Source organism: Chelmon rostratus, chromosome 10 (assembly GCF_017976325.1).
Source record: "Chelmon rostratus isolate fCheRos1 chromosome 10, fCheRos1.pri, whole genome shotgun sequence".
Lineage (NCBI taxonomy): Eukaryota > Metazoa > Chordata > Actinopteri > Chaetodontiformes > Chaetodontidae > Chelmon > Chelmon rostratus.
The window spans coordinates 26,132,501-26,147,650 of record NC_055667.1 but is presented as its reverse complement, the minus strand read 5'-3'; the positions used below and the strand labels follow the sequence as shown (position 1 = coordinate 26,147,650).

The window sequence follows — 15,150 nt, the reverse complement described above, 5'->3', positions numbered from 1 at the left end:
CTCTCAGTAGGGTGAAACCTTTATTAACGAGTGTCACCACAGTAATTAATTGCCTTGTGACTGACAGGAAGACCATTAGCTCCACAGGAAGTGGACCAGAGCACAGCGGACACCAGCAGCGACTGCGGAGACTGTGACAGTGTGTGTGTGTGTGTGTGTGTGTGTGTGTGTGTGTGTCTCAGCAAACACTCGAATTTTATCCAAACACTCAGCTCACCTGTGACAGACTCTGTCACACCTCTGAAACACGATGACAGAAGCATGAAACCGATGACAAAGGAGCGAAACTGTGAGCGTCTCATGGGAACGAGTGATAATGAGCTGAGAAAGAACATTAATGAAACTTTGATTCCAGACTCGAGTGCGTCAGACATTCGCTGTGACGGAGAGACCCTGACCCTGTTCCCTGTGCAGACCTCCTCCTTTTCACGTGGCCTTTCATTGCATTCTGTGTCGAACAGCAGCACTTTTAATCTCCTCACTGTGTTGTTTTAAGCTTTAAGTGAAGTGACCGGTCGACTCAGACCCTGACCTTCATCAGCTCCTCCTCACACACACATGAATGGATCGATACTGATCCTGTTCTGAATGTGGCTTTTAGCAGGTCTGTGCTCATCAGAGAGCTAATCAGGCCTGAAAGTGTTTGACTGGTGAAGAATGACTATAACTGAACGTGAAGCAGAATTAACAGCTCTGAACTACGTTTGTCAAACTTGTTTTCTTGAGCTGCTGGAGTGACTCAATAAATCTACTTTGACGATATTAAATTGTTAATTTGCGCGTCTTAAACTTGGTCCAGATACGTCGTGTTGAAGTTTCTGGTTTTGTGTTTAGCAGAACTTCTCTCTCTCCGCTCTTCTTCTCTTTTCCTGACAGATTCTTTTCATTTTCAGCCACAGATGAACAGCTTCTCCTCTTCCTCATTAGCTCTCCCTCCCTCTCTGTGTCTTAAGTTCTGTTTTAAAGAGACTTTTATTCTGAAAGAGGCTTTCACCTTTTTGGATGAAGGTTAAATAAGAAAAGAATCGTTCTCTTTGTCTCACAATCCTGAATCTCTTCTCCTCTCAGACTCACAACTCTCTCATCTCGCCCTCCCTCTCTCTTTACTCAGCCTAATTACCTTGTAATTAACATTAATTGCTGTGATTGGACGCTTTCGTGTCAACTAAGTGGCTATTCATCTTCTATTAACCAATTAGCCAATCAGAGGTTGTTACTGTCACCCTGTAATGACACTGAGCACCAATCACGTCAACGAGACGCCCAAACGACGCGATCCCTGCTCGTTCTCTCCGCTAACGAGATAGCGAGCAGCCTGAGAGCGGCTCGGCTCGTTAGGCTGGGAAGTAATCTATTACTCATGACAGATGTAATCTCACCGCTGGTCACATGTGACACACGACAAACTGGGACTCCTCTCTGTGCTGGCCTTTGATTACCTGTCCAGAGCCTCAGTTTCTTGTTTAATGATTCATTTTACTGAGGATCAGCTCCTGAACTGAAAAATTGTTTATTTACTGAAAACGTCCCTCGGTGAGTTCTCTCAGCAGAGTCCTAAATCACATCTGTCACAGAGTCCTTGAACGCATCATCAAGGAGTGTGTGTCTGTCAGTGTGTGTGTGTGTGTGCACCCTTCGCTGTTGACCTGAAGCTTTACTGTTGTTTACTGAACCATGTAATGACCGAGAGAAAAGCAGCTCTGACCTCCATCACTGCTCGCTCTCCTTCCTGTATTCACCCTGTCAGACGATCAGCAGCTAAAAAACTCTAAATAATGACAATAAACTGCTTTACTGCATAAAAACACAGAATAATTGAATAACATTCTATCTGATCCATTCTATTCTAAAAAACACTCTGACTCAAATCTTCAAATTATTCTCAGTAATTAGATTTGATATTATTAGACCTCTCTCTCTCTCTCTCTCTCTCTGTGAGTGTGTGTGTGTGATACTAATCTAGAAATTGTGAAATAATGAAACCATGTTTTTTTTAAATCAACAGCTGTAACATTGTGTGTAAATTGCTGTATTATCTTTATTATTAACACGCTGACCTCATGTAATAATCACCAACACCAAACTTTATGACAGACGAATACTAAACATTTAATATTTCACTGAGTGTGAAAAAAACACTGACGAGTTACTGAAAAATGTGTTTTCAGTAATTGTTTCAGCCCTGAGTCATGTCTGCAGGGACAACCTCCACCTATCAGAGGCTTGGGGAGCAGTCTGCACGTAGCCTGAGAGTCGAAACTTTGGGCAAAAAAGTCCTGCTATAAATCAAGCCGTTACTAAAGGCGACATTTTCATCATCATATCTGGAGGTTTAACAAAATATGAGTGTATGAGCCTGAAACAACCAAAGTGAGTGTGTGTGTGTGTGTGTGTGTGTGTGTGTGTGTGTGTGTGTGTGTGTGTGTATACCTCCATGTTGCTGACTCGTCCCTCTTGGAAGGAGCAGTCCTGCAGGTTGTTGGTGCAGACGTGACGATATTTGCACCAATGACACGGAAACACACTACTGACACAGGAAGTACACCTGAGAGAGAGAGACAGAGAGACAGAGACAGACAGAGAGAGAGACAGACGGAGAGAGGCAGAGAGAGAGAGAGAGAGAGAGAGAGAGAGAGAGAGAGAGAGAGAGAGAGAGACAGACAGAGAGAGAGACAGACAGAGAGAGGCAGAGAGAGAGAGACAGAGAGAGAGAGAGACAGAGAGAGAGAGACAGACAGAGAGAGGCAGAGAGAGAGAGAGAGAGACAGAGAGAGACAGAGAGAGACAGACAGAGAGAGACAGAGAGAGAGACAGATGTTCACAGCAGCATCTTTACATCCTGATCAATCAGATCAATCATCAGACGGAGGATAACACGAGGATAATGGTTGATTGAGCATTAACACGTCTTACACGAGTCTCAGCTGGTGTCCATCATCGAGGTGAAGGTAACCATGACGACTCTTCTATTTATTTTCCCCCCATCTGTACTCTGCTGTAACAACTAACCTCTGCCTGTTTCATCTGCACATTATTCACAATTCCTTTGTGAGACATATGAACCCTTCACCTGTGAACTAAAAGGTGCGGCTGGACTGTAGCGTCCAGGTGTGACGGCTGTGATGTCTGCGTCTGTCAGTCGCGTCTTTAGCATCATCACATCCACCATGTTTTCAATCATTGTCCCTTCAGCACTTCCCTGCTTGAGTCTGGTGTTATTCTATCCTGTCTGCAGCTCTCAGCCGATTGGTTCCTACTGAAGAATCTTTAAAAACTTTCATGTTGAAAAGCTTCAGTAATTTCCTCCAACAGATGCTCACCATAGTTTCTATCAGACAGGAGGAAATAGAGCATTTGTTGGGGACTGCTTTCAGTGACACACAGAACATGTTAGCAGATACATAGAGAGCTGGTTTGAGGGGAAACATGTAGACTACCAGCAGTATGAAGACGTCCACGTGTTTTGGATCCAGCCTTAGTGTGTTCTCAATGTTGTCTTTGACTCCACACACATCTAGCAGATCATCCTCAGCAGGTGAGGATGAACTTGGTCTGGTTTCTGACACCTGAACACCTGCATCCACCAGCACCACCCAACTGGATTTAACAACACTGGTCAGTGTCTCCATCGCTGACAGCGGGTTTCATCTTATCGACCATCGCCGGACTTTCTATGGTTGTGTTTTGAGTTCCTGACTAACTGTGATGAAGCTGGACAGAAACCTGAGCAGGTGTTTACAAAGAAGGAAGAATAGCAACGGTGGATAGTCAGCTGTGTGTGTGTGTGTGTGTGTGTGTGTGTGTGTGTGTGTGTGTGTGTGTGTGTGTGTGTGTGTGTGTGTGTGTGTGTGTGTGTGTGTGTCCTCCAGCTAGCCACACCAGCATGTTAAAAGCAGGCATGTCAAACTCATTCCATAAAGGGCCGTGTGGCTGCAGGTTTTTGTTCCAACCAAGGAGGAGCACACCAGGCCAACCAATCAACATCAAAGGATCACTTAGTTATCAGCTGAAGACTGAGATCAGCTGATTAATTGATTCCAGCCAGGTGTGCAGCCACACGGCCCTTTATGGAATGAGTTTGACATGCCTGCTTTAAACACTCCCAGCGGAGACAGGAAGTGTTTCTGTGTTTTCTGTATCCAAGGTGCCGGGCTGCTGTCACCATGGGAACCAGGCAGCCCACCACACAGATTATGTTACCCCCACAGTCAGCCCCCGAGGGTGGAGGAGGGGAGAGGAACCAAGGAGAGGACACAAGGAGAGGAGAGGCGGCTTCAGACTTACGAGTTGAGCACAGAGCAGTTGTAGTAGATGAAGCTGGTGGTGATGAACTGGTGTCCGGTCTCAGTGGAGCGAAGGCTGAGCTGGACGACGCGCTTCTCTCCTGAAGTGACAGCAGTGACACACATGATGACAAACAGAAGTACAAGTACACGCATGAAACAGCTGTGTGTGTGTGCGCGTGTGTGTATGTCTTACCGTAGGAGTGCGTGTGTGTTGGCAGGTCTCTCAGGGACGGGGACATACACATCACCTGACCTTTAGCCAGCACCTCTCCAGGGGTTTCACTCAGGTCCTCAAACACACAGGACACGCCCCCCGACAGCGCCGGGACGTTCTGCACTCGAATGGTTAACTGCAGAGACAGAGAGAGGGGGGGCGTTAATACCTGAGTGAAGTGTGTGCCCACATGATCACCTGTCATTCCTCTGCAGCCAATAGTTTTACAGTGTGTGTGCCCGCCCACTGTTGAAGAGAGGCTTTCAAAGTAACTCATTGGTTCGTCCTGCTGTCAATCATCGTGTCAGTCCTGGCCTTTCTGAACACGAGCAGCTGTCACTTGGCTGGAGCTCCTCCTCGTCTGTCGTTATGACGATGCAGAGTTTCCTGTTGTTTGTTGGTTGTGATGCTCTAATGAACTTGACCTTTGACCCCAGAAGTCACAAAGGTCAGTAACAGTGAAAGTTACTTTGACTTCATTTCAGTTGTTATTGTTATTTTCTGTGTTATTGATCAGCTATGCTCTGCTGTGAGCTCATAAACTCTCAGGTGTTATTGATTATGTTTCTGTAATCAAACATCATATCTGACATCGTCAAAATTCAATTGTTAATTTAATATTTTATAAATCTATTAATATATTCACATCAAATAAATTTACATTCTGAAAAAGTTCATTTGATCATTTGAAGTTAGATTTAATTGTCATCATATCAAATTATATAAATTAAAATGTTATTTTCAAATTATTCACTTATTTGCAAATTGTTTCACTTTTTAATTTCATTTAATTTAGTTCTTCATTTTATTTTTATATCTAACACAACAATCAAATAACATTTATTTTGTTTAGACAATATTATTGTTGTTTATAAACATATATTTTAAATATTGAACTGTGTTTATTAACTTGTCTTTAGAGACTGACAGAAGTGAAATGAGTCTGTTCACTGTTTCTCTCCAGTTTGAAATTAAAACCAGACTCGACGACAGAGCCTCGACGGAGCACTTCCTGTTTTCTCCCCCCAGCAGAAAGTCATTGATTCTTGTTGTTTCTGATGTTTCCTTCATCGCTCTTCATCGTCAGAGCTGCAGTTAAAACCTGTTTCATCTGTCGTCAGGTTCCATCAACACTCAGCTCACTCTGATCTGCTGCTGATCTGAACCGATGACGTTCACACAGAACATGACAAACGTTCTTCATCTCCATGTTTACATGATGACAATGTGTGTGTGTGTGTGTGTGTGTGAGACTGTACCTGTGTTGCTGGGGAGGTGACTGACATGTTGCTCGGGGTAACAGAGATGTCGACACACTGGTCCAGCCGTGTGTTGAAGTGCTGAGGCTCCTCCCACTTGTCACATGCTTCCTGTCTGGAACACCTGGAGGGGTCAAAGGTCACGACAGGGTCAGCATACTGTTCACACACACGCACACACACACACACACACACACACACACCTCTTTACACATTTTGATTTGTTATTTTCAAATTTTGACCTTTTCTATATTTATTTAATTTGAAAATGTATTTACTTGTTTATTTTTCATTTACTAATTTCAAACATGACTTATTCTCAATTTTAACTTTATTTTTAATTTTATATATTTAATGATATTCAATTATATATAAAATCATTAATTTTATTCAATTAACAATTTAGTTACATATTTCTTTTATTTTCCTTCCTTCTTTTATTGTTTTACTTCTTTAATAAATCAACTTGTTAATTCAATTATTTACTTTTGTTTCAGCTTGTTAATTTAGCAGAATTCATATTTTTAATATCGTATCTTAAGAAGAAATTCAGACTAGAGGTTTTTTTTTCTCCAGGCAACAAATCGTTGTTTCTGTCCTTTTTCTGCGACTTGATGTGCTTGAATGTGATTAATTCACGACAAATAAAAGTAAGTCTGAGCTGTGATGGTGTCAGGTGTGTGCAGGTGGAGACTGAGCAGACTGCAGTAATGATGCGTTTGCTTCTAATGAACAGCAGATGGACAGAGACAGAAAGGAAGACGAGTGAGGATGAAGAGTCTCGCTGTGTTACTCTGTATGTTGCCTTGACAACAGACGCCGATAAAATCTGTTAATCATTATTAATCATTACTCTGTTTCTGCTGTTTTCATTCATTATTTTACCGCAGTCAGTCCTCATTGTCGTTTCATTCATCAGCTCTGAATCTCAACCTTCATTATGATCTAATTGTTTACTTATTAATTACTCATTTTTTATATATTTTATCTTATATTATTTACTTAAAATAACTTAAAATAATTGCACTATATTACAATAACTATATTATTCAGTTATTTGTTTAATATTACCTTTCATTTAATGTATTCTTCTTCTTGGATTATTTACTAAAATTCATGTGTGTACTCCTCTTCATCCTCATCTGTTCTGTTATATTTTACATTTTTACTCTTACTGCTACACATTAACGTCCCTCAGGATCAATAAAGTTCTGCCTTATCTTATTTACTGCAGTTATTTAGTTCCTACATCTCCCACAATGCCTTTCAACACTCCAAGGAAACCGCCAGGACTTGATTTAACAGCAGTTGCAGTCCGTTGACAGGAAGGAAGCTGGTTCACATCTGCTGTGTTTTAGTGGAAAACCAGTTCACAGTCGCACTGGTTTTAGTGTGGAGATCCCAGTTTGAGGTGGAGGCCCAACACTGTTTTTATCAATATTATAATAGATCATATTCTTCACTGAAAGACAGTTCGTCCTCCAGGAGACCTGTCCCCCCTGATCCAGGATCAGTATCAGTTTCATCTTCCCTGATCAAATGAATTGATCATCTTCACGTTGAGGTAAAAATGTTTGCTGCTGCTTTAAACTCCAGATGCAACATATCAGGAAGCTTCGGAGAGAAGGGCTTTTGAATTCGCTCCATTAAACCAGTCAAAGGCTTTTACTTTGAAAGGGTGCTAATCCAAAGACTTCCTGCACCTGCCTGGACGCTGAACATCAAAGACTTCTGATGAGTGTATGTCAACTGTGTGTGTGTGTGTGTGTGTGTGTGTGTTCCCATGAGGCGTCATTAATGTTTCTATAAATGGGTCTCTCTCACACACACACACACACACACACACACACACGCACACGCACACACACCCACACACCCACACACCCACACACCCACACACGCTTGGTGATGGTAGATGTTTCTACTTCTTTTTCTCCTCTTCTGCCTTTTCTCTCCAGTTATACTGCATGTCCAAAAGTATGTGGACAGCTGAACATGTGTGACAGTGTAACATCTGATTGTGACACCATGTTCATTAACATGCTGCTCCAACACACACACACACACACACACACACACACACACACACACACACACACACACACACAGCACTTTGACAAAACACAGACCATATCTCCTCTGTCTCCTAATTGGCTGGTTACCAGCTGTGAGGTCACAGGTCAACAAGAGACACAACATATCTCACAGCTGACACCTGAAGACACACACACACATACAAACGTGCAGGCACACATGCACACACGCACAGACAGACACGCCCGCTCACAAACACAAACACACACACACACGCGCACACACACACACACACTGAGAGTGATGTCCCTGTAGGACTGATGACATCATAGCAGACATCCTGAACTTCCTGATTCTCTCTCTCTCTCGCTCCCTGAAGGTGATTCGACAGGCAGCTGGCCAATCAGAGGACAGGTGCTCTGAGGTTTCTTCATCCAGCTTCAGACTCATTTTGTGTTTTGATGTGAGACTCGTTGAGAATGTTTCTGTAAATTAAGGTTTCCAAATTCTACATTGACTTTTGTCGACGTACGGATGAAGCCACCGCAGACAGCTGTGATTCAGCACTGAGCTCGAGCTCCAGCTGACACAACAGACAACAGGCTGCAGGTGAGAAAGAGCAGATTCAGGTGAGTAAGTCCTCCCAGCAGGTGTTCTGTCAATCATTCCACCAGTGAGGGGTCCCGCAGGAGAAGAGTCTGGACTGAGACTTCCTGCCTCGCAGCGACCGTCGCAGCGGTCTTCGTTCGCGCACATCAAACTGAACCAGAAGGCTCATAATTAGCGACTTGAAGTTGACGTGAGCAGCGACGAGGATCCGCTGCCTGTTGGACCATTAGCAGAGGTTTTGTGTTTCATGCTAACAGCTAACACTCACTGCAGCGCTGTGTGTTAACCAGCATCATGTACGTGTGACGTCTCTCTGCATATAAATCTTGAACGTATGGACTCTGATCTGTGGAATCTGACACATGAAGGATAGGAGGTGAAGTTTCTTACTTGTTGAAGAGGACACACCAGCCACAGTGAGGGTCTCCTGATCCCAGACAGTCTGAACAGCTGCTGTACTGCTCACAGCTCTCCACTGGAAGTCTGGTCACCTGAAGCACAGATAATACAGAAACATGAATGTGAAGTCAGACAAGCTGCGGGCTGGACCACAGAGCTGCTGGACCTGCAGACCACAGAGGACCAGCAGACCAAAGAGCTGCTGGACCAGCAGAACACAGAGGACCAGCAGACCACAGAGCTGCTTCTGTCCTCAGGCTGAGACTCAACTCAGCCTCCAAACAGCTTTTTTTCTGACTGATTATTTATTCATGGTTTCTATCATGTTTGTTTTGTGAGCAGCATGAAGGGACGACAGCAGCACTTCCTCATCCAACGCTGTGCTGTACGAAGACAAGACCCTTAAATCAGACTTCATACACACATATGAACAGATATCAACAGATTCTGCTTAAACTACAGACACATGAAGTCCAATAAATCTGAATCTATATTTTAAACCTTTAATTGATTGACAACTGATTTTTATTGAGGTAAGTATGTTAAATTGACTTGATATTGATTTTATGGTCATAATGTAGGACTTCACTGAAATAATTCCCACATCACTTATCTGTGTGTGTGTGTGTGTGTGTGTGTGTGTTATCTCAGTGTGGTTTGGTGGTTTTCCGCTGACAGTCACACAGCCTGAGGCCTGTGTGTAACACATTTGTCTTGATTTTGCAGACAGTTAGTCAGTGTGTGTGTGTGTGTGTGTGTGTGAGTAGTATCTTTTACCCAGAAGCCATTGCAGCAGGGAGACAGTAAACACAGTGAAACACAGTGGACACTGTCTGTCTCTGTCTTATTCAGATCTTCACACATGAATGCATTCATTGTCTCTCTCTCACACGCACACGCACACACACACACACACACACACACACACACACACACACACACACACACACACACACACACACACACACACAGGGAGTCCTGTCTCCTCTCTGACCTCATTATCAGGCTTTCCTTTAAAGGAACAGTGACGCTGTATCTCCTCTCTGCCAGACTTCATTTAGAAACCGGCTGATTCTGCTGTTTTCATTCTCACAGTCTTTCACATTCGTACTGTTTATTCACTGCACAGTTTCAGTTGTGCAGACAAATCCATCTGCTCCAAGAAACCCCTGAAATACAAGTACATGTGAATGAATCACATGTGAAGCACTTTTCACGTCTTCATGATATGTAAAAAAACACATTTATAACATGTGAATGATTCAAATGATGAGCATGTGTGGTTTTATGTCACATGTAACATAAGATAATTTAAGATAAGACTTTATTAATCACCAGCCGGGGACATTTGGGTGTTATGGGTGTTGGCAATGGCAGTAGGAAAAAAAAATAGCAACAGAAAAAACACGTGAAAAACACAAGAAAACACTAAAACAAAGAAAACGATCGGAGCTGCTGTAACAAGCTGCCACGCATGCGGCACCATGACTTACATAGTCATCACCTGAGAAAACATTACTTTCAAAACATTTCGTTTCACGTTTCAAACGTATGTTTCACATGTAACGCATTCATGTCCGGCAGGGATTTGTCTTCTCGGAGAAAAACAGGATGAAACGTCTGCAGTGTGCTCACATTCAGAGCTACAATGGAGGAACTGAAATGGCAAATTTTGCAGAATTTCTGTCTCATCTGGACACACAGGTGACATCACGTTTTGAAAAATAAACGTGTTCTTGTGTCTGGTGTTCATGTGGAAATCAGCTCTTCTGACTGTAAATTCAGCTGCTGCAGGTGGAATTCATGTCCTCTTTATCTGTTGAAAACCCTAATGCAGAACTTCCATTGGAAATCTCAGAATTTAATGATTTAATTTAGTGAGTCAGAGTTTATTAGAAATCTGCTGATTTAACTGGGAAAGTCTCTCTTGTGTACTGAGTTCCTCTTCAAAATAATCAAGTCAGAAGTTCCAGTGGAAATTTTCTGATTTTTAGCATTTTGGGAGCAAAATGAAGGTCAGAACATAATGAACGGGCTTATCAGGCGACGCCATGGTGTCAGGAGTCTTTGTGGGTCTGTTTTCTGGACCTGGATCTGATGTGATCAACATTGAACAGAAACAGAGAGAGGTCGCCTTCCAGCACTGACAGGAATACTCTGTCTGATGCTAACCTGTACTGTTCTGCATCATTCTATGAGAACCTGCCTGCAGTTCTGATGACACCTGAACCTTCATGGAAATGCTGCTTATGTAACACTGCAGTGAAACTGAGCTGAGCACTGAGCTCTCCATGTCTCCCTGCCTGTCAGTCACATAAAACTTCACTGGTGTGATGATGATGATGATGATGATGATGATGGTTTGGTAGCGTGGCCAACAGTAAAATATTATTTATTATTTATAACACTAACAGTTGAAGTTCATGTTGATTTGCAGCATCATGAGAGTCGAGCAGGAGACGCTCGAGACTCACTGACAACCAGCTGAAGTCAACAGAAGACCCACAAAATGATGAGAGCGTCTGAACAACCAGCGAAAGTATCTGAAGCATGTTTCTGAATCATATCTGTGTGTGTGTGTGTGTGTGTGTGTGTGTGTGTGTGTGTGTGTGTGCAGTCAGCTGCGCAGGAAGTAACAGTTGTTGAACTCAGTCTGCTTCCTCTCAATGGTACAATAAGAGTTTTAACATGGGACACACACACACACAATCACAGTGTGTATTGTGGCGCCAGCTGAGCGATACTCACATTCACAACTTCCTGTCTGCAGATGTTAAAACAACAGAATTCATATTCCAAGACACACACACACACACACAAAATAATTGCAGTGCCTCTGACACATTCGTTTACTGTGTGTGTGTCCCATGTTAAAACTCGTATTGCTGTGTGTATTTTAATTACCAAAAAAAATTCAAGACAGAACTTCCATAGGAAATGTGCTGATTTAACACTCAGTCTGTACAGACCTGTTCTTTGTTCTCTTTATCGATTGAAAACTGTAATGCAGAACTTCGACAGAAAATTCCCCAATTAGAAATGTGCTGATTTCTACAATTATTTCTCTCATATGGAATTTTTCTTTTATGGGAAAAAAAACTTATAATAATAATAATAATAAAGACGTTCAATCAGAGTTTCTGTTTTTACATCTGAGTCATGGAAACTTCCAGATTGGTGGGTTTGATGATGGTCAGGTCATAATTAGCTGGTTAATTTAGCGTCAGCATCATGTCAGCAGGGTGTTTGGGTGAACCTGCGACTCAGGATAAATGTGAAGATCATTAAAAAGCAGAAACACGACACATTCATTTACTGACACAGATCAGCCCCAGCAGAGGACACAGTGTGTGTGTGTGTGTGTGTGTGTGTGTGTGTGTGTGTGTGTGTTTACCTGTCTGTCACTCAGCAGGTAGATGTACTGATGGTCTGGACTGAACACCATGTCTCTCAGGATTGGCTTCCCTTCCACCACCGTCACAGTCTCATACAGCAGTGCATTCTGGGCCGGCGGCGGGATCCCATCCACGCGGATCTGAAACACACAGAGAACAACACGCTGTTAATAACAGCCCCATTAAACACAACGAGGAATCAACCAGGAAGCAGAAAACAGCAGAAGAAGACGGTGGTCAGGGTCGCTGTTGACTTTCAAACACATTTCAGACCACAAGACTTCCGTCCACAATCTGCCAAGAAATCACTCTTCACAAACTGAAACGAGATGTTTTACACAAACATTACTAACGCACTCAGCAAGTACTGCACTGAAGTACAAATTCAAGGTACATGTACTTAGAGTATTTACATTTTATGCTCTATTTCTACTCCACCCCATCTCAGAGGGAAATACTTTTTATCTGACAGCTTTAATTATTTTACAAATTAAGATTTTTACACATATAAAACATGATGCTTTGTTATAAATTAAACTCCCAACAGTTTATACGAGTGCACTGAAATGAGCCGTCCATTAATTAATTAGTTAATTGACAGAAATGGAATTTTTGATGATGGTTTCAGTGATTGTTGCTGTAAAATCATTTGATGTTTGAGCTTCAGATGTTTGATTTGCTGCTTTTCCTCTGAATGATCTGAATGATCTGAATGTGTTTGTAATTATGTTTTCACAATGTTTCCAAACCGAACGATCGATCGATTAATGGAGGAAATAATCAGCAGATTGATCCAGAATGAAAAGAATCATTAGTTGCAGTCTGATACAAAATAGAGTCAAATGAAGCTCAACCAGCTCCAACAGTAAAATCCTGCTTTGACATGAACGACTGAGTCACAGTAATCTGATGCAAGTACATTTTCATTATACTTGCAGACTTTTTAGTATATTTAGTATTTTTACGGTGTTGTATTAGTACTTTTACAGCAGTGACGGGCTGAATACTTCCTCCAGCCCTGACTCTCTGCGGCTTGAATACATCTGAACATCTCCTTTCTTGTCTCGTATCCTGACGACAGCTGACAGAAATCAGACTTTTGACGATGTTGTGGAGAGGAAATGTGTGAACATTTGCCTGCAGGTGGCGCTCCATCTGTGACCTGATGCAATATGATCAGAGGTCACCGGAGATCATCAGGATCGATCCTCTGTGGACCAGGACAGAGCACAAACACCAAGAACACCGAACCAGCGGCTGCTGAGACGTCTCACCTCTTAGCAGGAGACCAGACGCCATTTTACAGACACGAGAGCGAGTAATGGGATTAGATTTTACTGGAGAGGAACGATGATGGTGGTGCTGATGATGATGATGATGATGATGGTGGTGGTGATGGTGCTGGTGTGTGTGTGAGTGTGGCATGTTAAATACAGCAGAGGGCTGATGAGGAGACGAGCAGTCTGTTTGAAAATGTGGAGCGACTAAAATAAGATTCCCCAAATCTCCCCAAACCTCCTGCCTCCCTCCCTGTGTCTGACCCAGAAAAACACCACAGAGGAAGAGGAGGAGGAAGAGGAGGGTGGGGGGAAGGGAGTGCAGAAAAGAGAGGGGGGGGGGGGGGGGGGCATTCGAGACGGGTGAAAGGGAGGAAACAAAGATGAAGGAAGGAGGTGGGAACAGCTAAAAGAAAGGAAATAAGGAAAGGAAATGAGAACAGAAAGAGGAAGAAAGAAAGGAAGAAAGAAAGAGTTGACAAAAAAACTGAAAAAGGAATGAAGAACAGAAGGAAGAGAGGGGGGGATGGACACGAAGGAAAGGAGCTGAGGGGATAAGGAAGCAAGGAAAGGACACAGATGAGAAAGGAAGAATAAAACAAATTAAAGAAGAAAAGAAAGAAAATGAAAGAATGCAAGACAGAAAGAAAGTAGTAGAACAAGGAAGGAAGGAAGAGAGAAAGAGGAGAGGGTGGGAGAGAGATGAAAGAAGGACGGAGGACAGATAGTGATGAGGAAGCAAAGGAAGGACAGAAGGAAGGATGCACGGTGGAGAAAGTAGGAGAGAGAGAAAGTAGAACAGAAATAAGGGAAGGAAGAAAGGAAGAGAGGAAGGAAGGAAGGGAGGGGGGATTGATGAAGTAAAGATGAAAAAAGACGAAAGAGGGGAGGAACAGTAGGGAGGAAGGAAGGAAAGAAATGAGGAAGACAGGGAGTAGAAGAAGGAAGGGAGGAAGATGGAGAGAGCGGAGGAAAGACAGGAGACGAGGAAAGATGGAGGAAGTATGAAGGACAGACTGAAGGGAGGAAACAAAGATAGGAAGTAGGGAGGAGAGAAAGAAGGAAGAATGCAGAGTGGGAGAAAGAAAGTAGATCGAGGTAAAGTAAGGAAGGATAGAAGGCAGGAAAGAAGGAAAGAAATGAGGAAGACAAGAAAGAAAGAAAGAAAGAAAAAAGAAGAAGGAAGAAAGGAAGGAATGTAAGAATTAAAGAAGGAAGGGAGAAAAGAAACAAAAAGATGAAGAAAGCCAAGCGAGGGACGAAGGAGGAGTGTGTGTAGTTCTCTGAGTGTGTTAATTAGCTGTCTGCTCATTAAGCAGCCGAGCTTAATTAGAGCTGACGAGCTACACACTGATACACACACACACACACGCACACACACACACATTCACACACACACACACACACACACACACACACACACACACACACTGATGAGGCAGCAGGTCTGACTCACAACAGAACCCACAGTTACACAATCCTGTTTCACGGACTCACACGCTCACACACACACACACACACACACACACACTGAGACACACTGAGACACACGCTCACACACACTCACTCTCACACACACACACACTGAGACACACGCTCACACACACTCACAGCAGCAGAGCGAGGGAGGAGACGTTAAAGTAGGACACTGCAGCAGACAGCGAAGGCAACACATTC

The 15,150-nt window shown here is 43.0% G+C and overlaps 1 protein-coding gene across 1 annotated transcript in view; it reads right to left on the bottom strand.

The window, feature by feature from the left end:
- The window catches only part of plxna3 (plexin A3), an 80,907-nt gene that overhangs the window by 24,608 nt on the left and 41,149 nt on the right, over positions 1-15,150 (bottom strand). Inside the window, exons 7-12 of the mRNA XM_041944965.1 lie at positions 12,196-12,336; positions 8,793-8,893; positions 5,760-5,883; positions 4,480-4,636; positions 4,285-4,384; positions 2,431-2,545 (exon numbers count right to left, since the gene is read on the bottom strand). Of these exons, the coding sequence (XP_041800899.1) occupies positions 2,431-2,545; positions 4,285-4,384; positions 4,480-4,636; positions 5,760-5,883; positions 8,793-8,893; positions 12,196-12,336 (738 nt within the window). The remainder of the gene's footprint in view (positions 1-2,430; positions 2,546-4,284; positions 4,385-4,479; positions 4,637-5,759; positions 5,884-8,792; positions 8,894-12,195; positions 12,337-15,150) is intronic.